This window comes from Chiloscyllium punctatum, chromosome 8, assembly GCF_047496795.1.
Source record: "Chiloscyllium punctatum isolate Juve2018m chromosome 8, sChiPun1.3, whole genome shotgun sequence".
Classification (NCBI taxonomy): Eukaryota; Metazoa; Chordata; class Chondrichthyes; order Orectolobiformes; family Hemiscylliidae; genus Chiloscyllium; species Chiloscyllium punctatum.
In genome coordinates this window covers 51,509,272-51,523,621 of record NC_092746.1, presented here as the reverse complement: position 1 = coordinate 51,523,621, position 14,350 = coordinate 51,509,272, and the positions used below count along the sequence as shown (strand labels likewise).

The 14,350-nt window shown below is 37.9% G+C and overlaps 1 protein-coding gene across 2 annotated transcripts in view; it reads right to left on the bottom strand.

Annotated features, from left to right (window-relative positions):
* Positions 1-4,964: 4,964 nt before the first annotated feature.
* Positions 4,965-14,350, bottom strand: part of LOC140480552 (uncharacterized) — an 88,276-nt gene continuing 78,890 nt past the window's right edge. For both annotated transcript variants that reach the window (XM_072575523.1, XM_072575524.1), the window contains exons 22-23: positions 8,925-9,146; positions 4,965-7,102 (exon numbers count right to left, since the gene is read on the bottom strand). In XM_072575523.1, coding sequence (XP_072431624.1) covers positions 7,035-7,102; positions 8,925-9,146 — 290 coding nt within the window. In that variant the 3' untranslated portion in view covers positions 4,965-7,034. The remainder of the gene's footprint in view (positions 7,103-8,924; positions 9,147-14,350) is intronic.

Here is a 14,350-nt window from a genome sequence, read left to right as displayed (position 1 = left end):
CATCGAGCTTGGTTTTCTTTCTCCTTCAGTTCAAGAGAAGCAATACAGCAGTGCCATGCTAATTGCATACAAGAATTCTATGATTGAGCCTGTAGCTGATGTTGCACATACTTTATTCTGCTTATGTTTTCATAGGATGTAATCATAGATAGTAAGGCCAGAATTTTTTGCCTAGTGCTAATTCCCCTTGAACTGAGTAACTTGAGACGGCATTTAAGAGTCAACCATACATTGTGGGTCATTCGTCACATGTAGGCCATTGTGGTTAAGGATGTTGGATTTCCTCCTCTAATGCAAGAAAACTAAAAGAACACTGGAGGCTCAATGACAACAGTAGACACGGATGAATATACAGCACACTTACAACTCCATAAAACTCAATTTATTTACTATGTACTTAAACAAACAACACGTTTTAAAACTACTAGAGATAGCTCAATTACTGTCTTTTATTACTTTTGTTTCTGTTACTAACCCTAATCATTATTACCTAGGAGAGGTGATAGCTGGCCAGGCTGAAACTCCTCTTGATGTCTTCAACATACCTCCTGATGTATGATACCTCCTGTACTTAATCTTTGAAGTCCTGCTGAAAATCAAGGATTTTCTTTAGACACCAGTCTGAGCCAAAAGTATGCCTTATTTGGAATTACGCGTGCATGTGTCCAATCCCAAATGTTTTGTCCTTATTTAGTAGAGACAGCAGTTCCTGATTTCCTGCAACCTTAGCTCTTGGCAGACTTGAATGACTTAGCATAATTCCACTCACGTAAGAGCTCATTGTAAAACCTCTTATCAGTTCCTGTTGTCTTCAGCCTTATCCAATGCAAGAAGTGAAAGGAGAGCAGAGGAAATGAATGGAAAGTTAACTTTTTAAAAAAAATATTCCAGATGGAATTTAAATTCAATGAATAATCAAAGCAGCCGTCATTGGGAGATTTGCGAGATATTAATCTCGGTCTCTCGATTACTACATTAGCATTATGCTACTATGGGGTCAGGTGGCTGGATAACTGGTTTGCAATGCAGAATAATGCCAACAGCATGAATTCAATTCCCACACTGGTGGAGTTACCATGAAAGGTTCCCCATTGCTATCTCTTCCCTTGCCTTATGTGTGGTAACCCTCATTAAACCAGCTCCCTCTACCTTTCTTCATAAGGCATGACCTTCAGTCCAGACAGCATTCTGGTAAATCTCCTCTGCACCCTCTCTAAAGCTTCCACATCTTGCCTATAAAGTGCAACCAGAACTGAACACAATACTCCTAAGTGTGGTCACACCAGAGTTCTGTTCAGCTGCAACATGACCTCATGGCTCCGAAACTCAATCTCTCTACCCAACAAAAGCTAACACACTGTATACCTTCAACTTGGGTGGCAACTTTAAGGGATCTATGGATATGGATCTCGAAATCCCGGTTACTCCACACTGTCAAGAATCCTGCCTTTAACTGTGTGTTCTGCATTCAAATTTGATCTTCCAAAGTGAATCACTTCACACTTTTCATTGACCACTTATCAGCCAAGTTCTGCATCCTGCCAATGTCCCATTGCAACCTACAACACACTATCCACAACTCCACCGACCCTCGTGTCATTGGTAAACTTACTAACCCACCCTTCCATTTCGTCATCCAAGTCATTTATAAAAATCAAAAAGAGCAAAGGTTCCAGAACAGATTCCTGTGTAACACCACTAGTCACCAAGCTCTAGGTGGAATACTTTCCATCTACTACCACCCTCTTCTGTATCCAGAGAGCCAGATTTCTCTGTATCCCATGCCTCCTTACTTTCTGAAGAGCCTATCATGGGAAACCTTATAAAATGCCTTGAAAATTTACACCACATCCACCTTCAATGTGTTTTGTCACATCCTCAAAAAATTCAATAAGGCTGGTGAGGCATAACCTACCCCTCACAAAGCCATGGTGACTGTCTCTCATCAAACTATGGTTTTCCAAGTAACTACAAATCCTGTCTCTCAGAATCCTCGCCAATACTTTACCCACCACAAACACAAGATCCACTGGTCTGTAATTCTCAGAATTATCCTTTCTTGAACATTATCGTAACATTTGCCAGCCTCCAATCATCTGGCACTACTCCAGTGCACAGTGAGGATGCAAAGATCATTGCCAAAGGTGCAGCAATCTCTTCCCTTGCTTCCTGTAGTAACCTAGGGTATATCCCATCTGGACTGAAAATGTGTTGCTGGAAAAGTGCAGGTCAGGCAGCATCCAAGGAGCAGGAGAATCGATGTTTCGGGCATGAGCCCTTCTTCAGGAATGGGGAAAGTGGGGAAAGTATATACCATCTGGCCCAGGGGATTTATCTATACTTACGTCTTTCAAAAGTTCAGCACATCCTTCTTCTTAACATCAATCTGTTCGAGCATATCAGTCATTTTCACGCTGTCCTCAGAAACGTGAAGGTTCCTCTCCGTAGTGAAGACTGATGCAAAGTATCCATTAAGGACCTCCCCTACCTCCTCCGACTGGAGTCCCCTCCTGCTTCTACTTATTATGTTCTTATAGCAATTAGTGTTTTTTAACTCCTTATTTACCAATTCTTTTGCTATTTTGCAGAAGTCTCTTATTTAAGAAGTGCAATTACTATACAATTGGAAAGAGTTTTGTTTTAAAAGTCATATTATTAGTTAATTTACATGACCTGGCATGTAAATGGTATTTTTTTCTGGAGGCCCCTCATCTGCTGCCAATAGGTAACACTTAAAATCCCTTTACCGGGATATTCTGCTCTTCAAATCTACAAAATACTCCAACATCTATCTAATCTAACTTTAATCTGTAGAGTCATAGAGATGTACAGTATGGAAACAGACCCTTCAGTCCAACTCATCCATGCCATCCTAAATTAATCTAGTCCCATTTGCCAGCATGTCACCCATATCCCCCTCAGTCCCTTCCTATTCTTAAATAGTGGCACCATGTTAGCCAACCTCCAGTCTTCTGGCACCTCACTGTGACTATCGATGATATATCTCAGTAAAGGGTATCTTGCAGCAGTTATTTTCAACAACTGGGCAACACAGAAGGACTAGAACTGCTGTCTATTATTTTGTAAAGGAAGGTTTAGATTTATAATTTTAATAAGTTTAGCACTCCATAAACAGAGGAATTTCAATACCAAAGATTACGATGTAACTCCACATCTGGTACTAAATATCAATTATTAAATAGCTGGTAAATTACAGTTACAATAAAATTGTCACTAATGGTGTGGCTAAACCATACCTCCAAAAGAGCACAACCAACATCACCAAAGTGATAATTTGATTTTATATACCAGTAATCACTTCCCTAGCTTCCAACAGATGTAGGGTACACAGGATCAGGTCCTGGGGATTTATCCACCTTTATGCATTTAAGTCATCCAGCACTTCGTCCTCTGTAATATGGACATTTTTCAAGCTGTCACCATCCATTTCCCTACATTCTGTACTTCCAAGTCCTTCTCCACAGTACACACCGATGCAAGATACTCGTTTAATATCTTCCCATCTTCTGGAGTTACACACATAGGGTGCCTTGCTGAACTTTGAGGCGCCCGATTCTCTCTCTCGTAACCCTTTTGTCCTTAACAGATTTATAAAATCCCTTTGTATTCTCTATAACCCTATTTACCAAAGCTCTCTCATGATTCCTTTCTCCCCTCCTGATTTTCTTCTTAAATATACTTCTACTGCCTTTAATAGTCTAAGGGTTCACTCAATCTCTGCTGTCGATAACTGACATATGCTTCTTTCCTTTTCTTGACTAGAACATCGATTTCTCTAGTTACACAGCATTCCTTACACCTTCCAGCCTTACCTTTTACCCTAACAGGAACAGAACTCTCGTTATCTCATTTTTGAAGGCTTCCCATTTTCCAGCTGTCCCTTTACCTGCAAACATCTGTCCCCAATCAGCTTTTGAAAGTTCTTGCCTAATACTGTCAAAATTGGCCTTCCTCCAATTTAGAACTTATCGCAAAGGCTGTGAAGTGGAACACAAGAATAAAAATATCCGAAGCAACATTGCAGTGAATTGTGTCACAGGAGATTATAAATAATCCCACCATGATAATTTTGAACGTACTAATACATTTTATCCTGAACAAAGTTAAGCTGCAGCAAATGGTGATGCAGTATAGACATTATAATATAACTTGTTGGTGATTAAATACTACTGAACTAAGAAATGCATCAAAGATGATACAGTACTAATTATTCAGATGTGCTTTCAGCTTTTCCTTGTCAAACATCATATTTTCCCTGTCCTCAACCTCAAGGATACAACTTATGTGTAAACAGTTAGACTAATAGTAAAGTTAGAATTAACCAGGAATCAACCTATTCACCCTGATCCTCAATATTTTTTTTTAACAACTGGGCAACAGAGAAGGACTAGAACTGCTGTCTATTATTTTGTAAAGGAAGATTTAGATTTATAATTTTATTAAGTTTGGCACTCCATAAACAGAGGAATTTCAATGCCAAAGATTAGAATGTAACTCCACATCTGGCACTAAATATCAATAATTAAATGGCTGGTAAATTATAGTTACAATAAAATTGTCATTAATGGTGTGGCTAAACCATACTTCCAAAGGAGCACAACCAACATCACCAAAGTGATAATTTGATTTTATATACCAGCCATCCTTAATATTCTGCAGATCTTCATCTACTGGAAACGCACTGGCAACCTATTTATTCTGAACCACCCACGTAACTCCCATGCTAAAGGAGTTAAGTTCACCAACTCACTGACAAAACCAGGTACAATTGTAATGCAAGCCAATATAGCTATCCTTCATAATAACTTGTAAATACTAACATTAGACTCCAACCTTCAGGTCAGTTAATGTTTTAAACTATATACAGTACATGAATGGAGAAAGGTTTGATATAGTGTCTACCAGGTTAAGAGTGATAGTTGGTGCAATGTTAAGACATGTAATTAGGTCAAATTTAACGTATTTATTTATGCATACGAACAATTCTTAAAACACAAGACTCAGACTAGTCATTTTGTAAATCCAAATAGCAATTTTTCCAAGTATTTGTTCATATGACATGGCCATTGCTGGCCATCCCAGCATTTATTGTCCATACTTAATCATTCAGATAGAGTTCAGAATCTAATCAATTGCTACAGATCTGGAGTTACATTTGGCCACAACAGAAAAGGATGGCAGGTTTCTTTCGTTTTGAGAACATTAGTGAACAAGCTGGATTTTTATGATCTTTAACACCGTTTGGATGATAATCTTTAGTCTGAGTCTTCACTCCAGATTTACTTTTATAATAAATTCAAATGTCACTATCTGTCATGCTGAGATGTGGACCCATGTCGATAGAATGTTACTTGCAGTTTTGAAAGTTACTGCATCATTACATGACTGCCTTTCTCCAAAGTGGTAAAAAAAAATCAGGAATGGATGAAACAAGTTAAATTCAAATAAGTGCAATTACCAATGACATAAGAATATTGAGGATGCTGTATTTCTCACCAAGGAAATCACAGAAAGCCAACAAAAACTGGTTGGGAACAAATGCCACTTCTGCTGCACCAAATCTTCTTCCACTATCCCCAAGTGTATCACTTTCCCTTTGACTGTAATTCCTGTGTGTGCTGGCATGCAATCACAAAGACACAGCTCGTTTACACTAGCTCCTCTAAATGTAACTTTCACCAGTGAGTACTGAAACTGGATACCCTTACACGTCAAATGCTTCAACAGGAAAGTAGAACTCTCCAGTAACAGGCATACCATATTTATTTTACTTAAACCACAGAAGAAAAATATTACATTTCTCAACATAACAACAAAAATATATCTCTGTAATGGAAGTCTCTAATTGTAATTACCAGCCTTGGGCAGAGGGAATTCAAATGAACAAAGAAATTCTTGGTAAATTATGACTGACAAAAGGCATAACACCATTTCTTGAAGCAGATAGTGTTACAAATAAAATTGAATTTTAAAACTTTCAAAATACAAAAATGCAATTTTGATTTTCAATCAGGATGATGGGACTTGCGTGAGTGCACTGATCAGTGACTCAGTAAAATGATGGAAATATATGAGCTGACGGATGGAAAATATTTGTATGTACCCTAACCTTTCAACACAAACCATTATGCACCAATGAGCTGCTTGAGTCTTTAAAGTATCAACTCCATTAATTAACACTGACTACATTGTTTGAAGCCACCTTTTTCAAATATATACATTTTAGGCAATTAATTAACAATTATTTTATTATCTATCTTCTCTATATTTAACTAAAGATCATGACAAATTGATCATGCAGAATTTCTAACACATTTGAGGATACAGATTAAGTGTATTGCTGTAAATATTTACTTCATAAAATTCATAAGAAATCCTCAAAGTAATAAAATAAAATTTCCTAAAGCAAGGTATCAGTTCATGACTGATGGCTTGCACCTGTGCCAGAGATATTTTGATGCCAATGTAAAAATTATTACACGCACGAAGAGAAGAAAGAGGTCAGTCTATATTCAAAACATTTGCTTTTCTTAGCTGAACCTCCAAATCCCTGCTACAAATAAAATAGTTTGAGTTTGTTTTAAATAGCTGCTGGGATGGCTGATTAGATTTTAACATTGTTATTGGGACTATTACTTTCAGAACAATGCCAGTACTATTTTAATTATCAAAATGTTCGATCTTTGCAATTCTAACAATTTCAACAAACAAAATACAGAACATTTCAGTTAACTTTGAAATCTAAAAGGCTGAAACTTTGGTGTAACCAGAATTAAGCAATCTACGTTGAAGCTGTAAATCAACAGTACTCACAAAAGTTAATGTTTTTCTGTAGATATACTTAACTAATGTTTTAACTTATTGGAATGCACAAAACCAGCCTTTTTTTCTAATTCAATCTTATAAAAAAGGTTTAAAAAGGATGTTTTTGTTGATTCATCGCTGTTACCCAAGGTGTCCAAGTATTTTCTTTTAGGTGACCAGCTGGATAGGGCACTGAATTGTGGAACATTTTACTTTGGTCTTTTACTAAGCACACCAGCCTCCATCAACACAGTAACCAAGGTTGAAATCCTTATACCTGGAAATAAACGAGAAGTATTGATTATTACTGAGTATGGCTGAAGAAACACATTTTGCCAAAGCTTTTCATTTTAGGAATCCCACAATTCCCCAGAATACCTATTCAGGATAAGACATTTACACTGCATGAGAGAAGAATGTCGATTAGTTCAAAAGTGAACGGAGCTTGGTAGAGGTGTTGCAACAGAGAATGAACCATAAATGGCTATTGTGTTGGGTTGAAACGGGAGAACATGTTCTATTTTCAAAGATTAAAGCCAGAAGATTGGGGCTCAAGTTCCACCTGCCTTAGAAGTGTGTCATAGCACAGAATGTCAAAACAGGTTGATTAAAAGAACTGCAAAAAAAAGGGCCCAATGTATTAATAAAACCTGAAAGAACTGAAGTACTGTAGATCAAACAAAAACAGAAATTGCTGGAAAAGCTCCACAGGTCCAACAACACCTGTGAAGAGAAATCAAAGTTAACTTTTTTCGGTCCATTTCAGAGCAAAGGTCACCAGACCCGAAACATTAACGCCGATTTCTCTTCACACATGCTGCCAGAACTGCTGAGCTTTTCCAGCAATCTCTACGTTTTTGTAATTTCTATATTACTACCAGTATATGCAAACATATCAAAGTGCAAGCTCAACTGAATCTTAAATTGATGGGCAGTGTAATTCCTCACATATTTGTTTATTTTTGGGGGGGGGGGGGGGGGTAAGGTTGGGAGCTAATTTAATCCTCAATATTAAGAGCTAGAACTGAATTTTAGTTCTCCAATTTTGCCTGGGTATTTTTTAAACTATCAGAATTATCTGAATTTTCCAGCTTCAACTGAACTTTTTTGGAAGGCTCCAAATGCAGGCAATTTTCAATCAGAAAACTCAATTTCCCAGACAATTCCAACAGAGCTTTCTGCATGGGATTCTACAAGATCCCAATATTTAACTATAGTCTGTGCTGCTCCAACAATCTGACTACAGAGGAACTCGATTATCCGAATTTTGATTATCCAAAGATAATTTCAAGGTCCCGCAAAAAAAATCACATCAAAGAGGTAAGTGTATTCAATTTACCTGTACTGAAGAACACATGGAAACGCTGGTAAAAACAGACACAAGCAGCTCAAGCATCAGCGACTGGATATTGTTTGGGTAAGGGTTACACAGCCCTTTGCAAAAGTAAGTGTTTTAAAGTACTGTACAGGCATCCCTAACACTTTACCGGGCGGTTCATTAAAAAAAGGCCAAGAACATAAACGCATGCGCTAGGCAGTGCTTCTGTCTATCTATAGCGAGGTTGAGTTCCCGGAAACTGATAAATGTTGTTGCGATCGCAGACGCTATTCGGGACCTTGTTTAATGCAGTCTTCACTAATCCTTGCCAAATGCTACATATTGCTGCATTTTTAAAAAGTTTTCTTGTGTTATCATTATTTTATTTATCATATAAAATCTATGTCCTCTTGCGCTCAGTACATTAAAATTATAGATTTAAACAAATGACTTCCCTTGTTTAAGGGAAAATTGATGATCCGAATAATCAATTGTCTGAACAAAATAGTGCAAGCCTATCTCATTCAGATAATCTAGGTTCCTCTGTACTGGAATATCTTGGCAGATATAATTCAGAACCAATGCAAGCAGTTATCCTAGAGTACGGACTAATTTTCATCACTCAACTAATTCCAGATTAGCTAGTGTTTCATCTCACTGATGATTAGGGAATATTTATATTGTGCTGCATTTTCTATGTTTTAAAAAAAAAGTGGCCACTTAATTTGGTACCACAAAATAATATGATTGATTCTTTTTCAACAGTTAAAAATTTGCTCACCTTCAAATGCAGGATTGTTGGCTGCCAGCCTAGTGAGTGTATTAGTAATTGTACACTCATCCATCCCGCGAATAGAATTTAGCAGTGATGGGCTCAGGAGGTTGTTGTGTATCGATGCACCAGTGTTACATGCTGCAGAATGGTATGAGGAGCTTCTGGTTAGAGAACCAGATGATGAATATTCAGCAGATTCCATCATACTTTTATCCCTGCTAGAATAGCCTAAATTGTTTAAAATATACAAAAACATAAAATTAGTTCTATGTCGAATCTCTTGGCATTCAAATTATCTGTCAAATGCAAAATATAAAATGTGTTCACTCAAAAGCAATAGAAACAATTTGCAAAAGAATTTACATCTGCATAGAGTTTCATGGATAGACATTTATTTGTATTTTATTATATTTTCATCTGTACAAGAACAAAAAGCAAGTGGATTGTAGGGAAGTATAAAACATTTTCTGCCCACACTCAGGAGGCAGCAGTTTGCAACAATAAGCAAAATTGGTCCTGATCCTATTTAAAAATGAAAACCTCCACAGTCACTTATTACCAAACAAGGGAGTCCACAATTTGACCAACTAAGCCCCTTCATTGGAATGGCAGTTGGTGAGACCTTTAGCAAGAATGAAATCTGGGATAAAACCTGCTTTTTTCATGTTCTTCAGATGTAGACAGGCTGGTAGTTTATGCCCATTCCTATTTGCCCTGAGGTGGTAATGAGCTCCTAGAACAGCTATGTCCTTTGATAATTATGGTCCTATAATGCTAGAACCTGGAGTGGTTGAAGATGCTGACCTAGGATCATCAAAAGAAACAAGTCACTTTTGAAGGGATTTGGAGACGATTATGTTCCCATATTTCTGCTCTGGTTCTTGTATTATATAAAAAAAGGGGGTAAAGAAGTACTGTTTAGAGTCAATTATTCATGCAATGCATTTTAAAAATCATACCTACTGCCTCCACAGGATGCACACTAATGTTGCAGCTGCTGGAAGCAGGGTGCAGTAGCATAAGTATCAACTGAGCAAAATTTGCCTTGGACAGCAACTTTTATCTGGTTACTCTCATCCAGATAAGTGGTGAGCGACATTCCCTTGAAGTTGTGGAGCCACTGGGAAGCTCTGGGAATAATCAGCATACAAGGCAAGGGTTTCATTTCTGGAAATTGTTGAGGTGCACAGACTTCACAGGGCAAGAAAAATTAGGAGGAATATTATGGTGAGAATTCCATCAAATTGATGATGAGAGTCTTGCAGAAGGGGAATTAACTTTAAAGGATCTGGTGAGCTACTCACCAGAGAGACCAACTGATTTGCTAATCTTTCAGGCATGGTAACAAATTAGCTGGTCCAACTGAGCTTCTACTAAGTGATAATCTAAATAATGTTAATGGTTGAGGATTAGTGAAAGTCAAAACCAAATGGCTTAAGTCAGGGAAAGATATTAATTTACTTGATAAAGATGGCGATTATCTGGAATTAAGACGGTACAATGGGTACCGTCTGAATAGACATGGGTATTTTCCATTTCCTCTGTAGGCAGTCATGAACTGTTTCTTTCGGAGGAATTTTGAATGCAGCTGAACACTGCTGAATTATGAACAAAATAATCATAACAGATGATCTTATGATTTAGTCAACGATTATTGACCGAACATTGTTCTGCAGCAATAATGGCTGGTATCTAACAACCATGATAATGTTATTTTATGTGAGGTCTGTCAAAGAAAAGATTAGTGCTGGAAAAGCACAGCCGGTCACGCAACATCCAAGGAGCAGGAGAGTCAATGTTTTGAGTATAAGCTTTTCACCATGAATGAAGGGGTGGCTCAAGGGGGCTAAATGGGAGGGGGGATGGGACTGGAAGAAGGTGGTTGGGAATGAGATAGGCAGGTTAAAAGGTGGTGGGGTGATTGTGATGGTCGAAAACAAGGTGGAGCAGATGGGTGGGAAGGAAGATGGACATGTAGGACAGTTCACCATCACCCGCTACCTCCCTTGAATCAAGATTGGGATACAGACAGACTCTGACCTCACACATTTAATGCATTGTCTGAGCTGAGATATCATGTTTCGTTATAAAAGCTGAAGTTATCTCAAGAAGGTGACTTAAGTAGTTCTGGGGTTTACAGATTAAATGAACCAAAACCTGCATTCTAAAAGATGAATGACTTAACAAACCAGGATGACACTGAAATCTTTTGCTGTAAGTTCTATGTCTTATGATCTTATACTCCACAACCACCGAATTAAGGAGCAACGCTCCAAAAGCTAGTGCTTCCAAATAACCTGGTGTTGTGAGATTTTTAACTTTTATGTTAAATTCCTCTCGAATAAAGGATAGCATTCCACTAGTTTAATTACTTATTGGGATCTGCGTATTGGCGTTTTGTGACTCTTACACTGGAGCACCTAAATCCTCCTGTATCTCAGAATTCTGCAGTTGATCTCCATACTTTCTTTCTGCCAAAAAGTGAACTGTTTCACATTTTCCCACATTATACTCCACTTGCCAATATTTTCCCCACTCATTGTCCATCTGCATCCTCAAATCCTTTTTCACAATATACTTTCCTACCTATGTCTATGATAAAAGCTGAATAAAATTTATCATGTTTTCTGTGAATGTGATATAACCAGGAAACTGACTGTGTTATGTCTCTGTCAAAGTTCTTTTGGAACAGCTGAATAAGCAACTCTGAAGTATTTGTGGAATATAGGATAACTTGTCTATCGTGAGGTGATGATATCTTAGCACAAATACCTGAGTGAGTTATACCTTGATCACCATCTATTATGAGCATACGTTAGAACAAAAGTCACATTAATATTACAGAACAATCAAGTTTACAGCACAAGAGACTATTCATCATGCTGTCTTCTGCTGCAGTGATCCAAAATTTAATCCCACTGACCCTGTTCTATCATTTCTTTTGTATATTCTGATGTTATAAATATTCATCCATTTTTTTCCATAAAAATGTACCAGTCTCTGCTTCAATTATCTTCTGTTAAAGCAGGCTGAATTTCAATATTTCTGTGCAAAATCATTGATCGTAAACACTTTCCTTGTTATGGGGCACATGTACCCACCCTGAACTAAAAAAAGCTTCCTTTCTAATGTAAAGATCATTTCTTAAAGTTTTTCTTTATTTTTGCATTGTGGACCAAAATGGAAAAATTATATAGCTTTAAAGCAAGAAAACTGTGGACGGCCATGCTGCAGTTTTGAGACAAGTTACTCTTTGTTCAAGCATGGGGAGGATTGTTGGACTTTTCCAGACTAGGGGGCGTAAATTCAGGACAGTCTTTCTTAGAGTCAGACTGTTAATTGAGAAAACAATCAGGACCAGTTGAGAGGGTCAGAAATGTTCTAACAGGCTCTTGGGCAAGTGGACAGCCTGTGTGAATAATACAATGCCTTCAGACTCTAAAATAAAGTATTTCTCTCTTCTTGCAGAGAAGTAACAAAGAATTGAAAGATGTTTAGCAATTCTAACTCAACATCTACTGCGGCCTCTAACCAGTAAATGGGAGACTGGAAAAGTAGTGTGTCAACTGTTATGTCTTTATTTTTGTATTTATTCATGAAATGTAGATGTTACCAGCTGGGCCAGTATTTAATGCCTATCTATAACTGTCCTCAAGTAGGTGGTGATAAGCTACTTTCTTGAACCACTGCAGTCTGTTTGATGTAACCATACCCATAATTCTGTTTGGAAGGAAGTTACAGGGCTTTGATCAGTGACACTGAGGAAAGGCAATGTATTTCCAAGACAAGATGGTGAGTGAATTGGAAGGGAACTTACAGGTGGTGGGGTTCCATGTATTTGCTCCCCTTGGCTTTTTAATGGTGAGATCACAGTTTTGAACAGTGCTATCTGAGAAGCCTTGGTGAATTTCTGCAGTGTATCTTGTAGATGGTACATATTGCAGTTATTGAGTGCCAGGGAGAGAGTGGATGTTGATGCATGTGGGCACAATCAAGCAGATTGCATATCTTGGATGCTATCAAGTTTAAGCATTGTTGGAGCTGCATTCATTCAGGCAAGTGAGGTGCACACATCATATTCATGTCTGTGCCTTTTAGATAGATGGTGGACAGGCTTTGAAGAGTCATTATGTTACTCGCTGCAGGACTCCTAGCCTCTGACCTGCTTAGGTCTTACATGGAAGTCAAGTTCAGTTTTTGGTCAATGGAAACTCCAGTATGTAGACAGTGGGGGACTAAGTGATGATACTACCATTGAATATCAAGCAGAAATTGTTAGATTCTCTCTTATTGCCTGGTATTTGTGCAGGGATGAAAAATGTGTTGCTGGAAAGGCACAGCAGGTCAGGCAGCATCCAAGGAGCAGGAGAATCAACGTTTTGGGCATAAGCCGTTCTTCAGGAATCAGGCATTGCTTCCTACTTGTCAGGCCAAACTTGAATATTATCCAGGTCTTGCTGCATCAGTATGTGGACAGTTACAATGTTGGATGAGTTGGAAATAGCACTGAATATCGTACAATCAGTTAAAATTCCCACTTGATCTTATAACGGAGAGAAGGTCTTTGATGAAGCTGCAATAGATGATGGGACCTAGGACACTATCCTGAGATAGTCCTGCAGTGATGTCCTGGAGTTGAGGTGACTGACATCCCAAAACATAACCATCTTCCTTTGAGCCAGATATGATTCATTTTTACTCTGATTCCCATTAACCTTGACTTTGCTAGTAAAGCAATAAAGAACTGAAAGGACTTAGAAAGATGATGATCAGAGATCAGAAGTTTTCAGAAGAAGCGAAAGAATACATCCTGTGTACTGGTGTTATCAAACAGTGTTCCCCTAATTTTTTTTCCCTCCACACAATTCATTATTTTTTCCTGTCTCCCAAGTATAATTAGGGGTTTTAAAGGTTTAGAATTTAAGTTACAGAGTTAGAAGTTGATAATATATACTTTGCTTGCCTGCAGATAGAGCTGATTTATTTAGTAGTTTCTACTAAGTGCAAAACATCTGGTCAGTGTTTTCTATTAAACGTGAGTTCATCACATAGTGTATTGGAGACTTGAGTAATTTGATTAAATCTTTAACTTTTATGATGACCCTGGGAGTAGTGGGGTTGGAGTAACAGTGCATTTTTCCAGAGTGGGTTGTTATACTGAGGAGGCATTGCTGTTCAGACTATTTTGCCTCCAACGGTTTGGCTTCTGTGATAAAGTACGTCACAAAGTTGGATCCTGGCAATTTCAGCCCAAAGAGAAAACATTTTTATCTGATGATGCTAAACAAATGACAAATGTTTTATGGCAAATACAACAAACTTTTCAAAATTATCTTTGTTCATAGACACCATATTAATTTGAGACGAGAGTGTACAGACTGGAGGAAAAATGAGTCTACAGTGATTTAGGAGAACTGACCATCCCCCCTAGG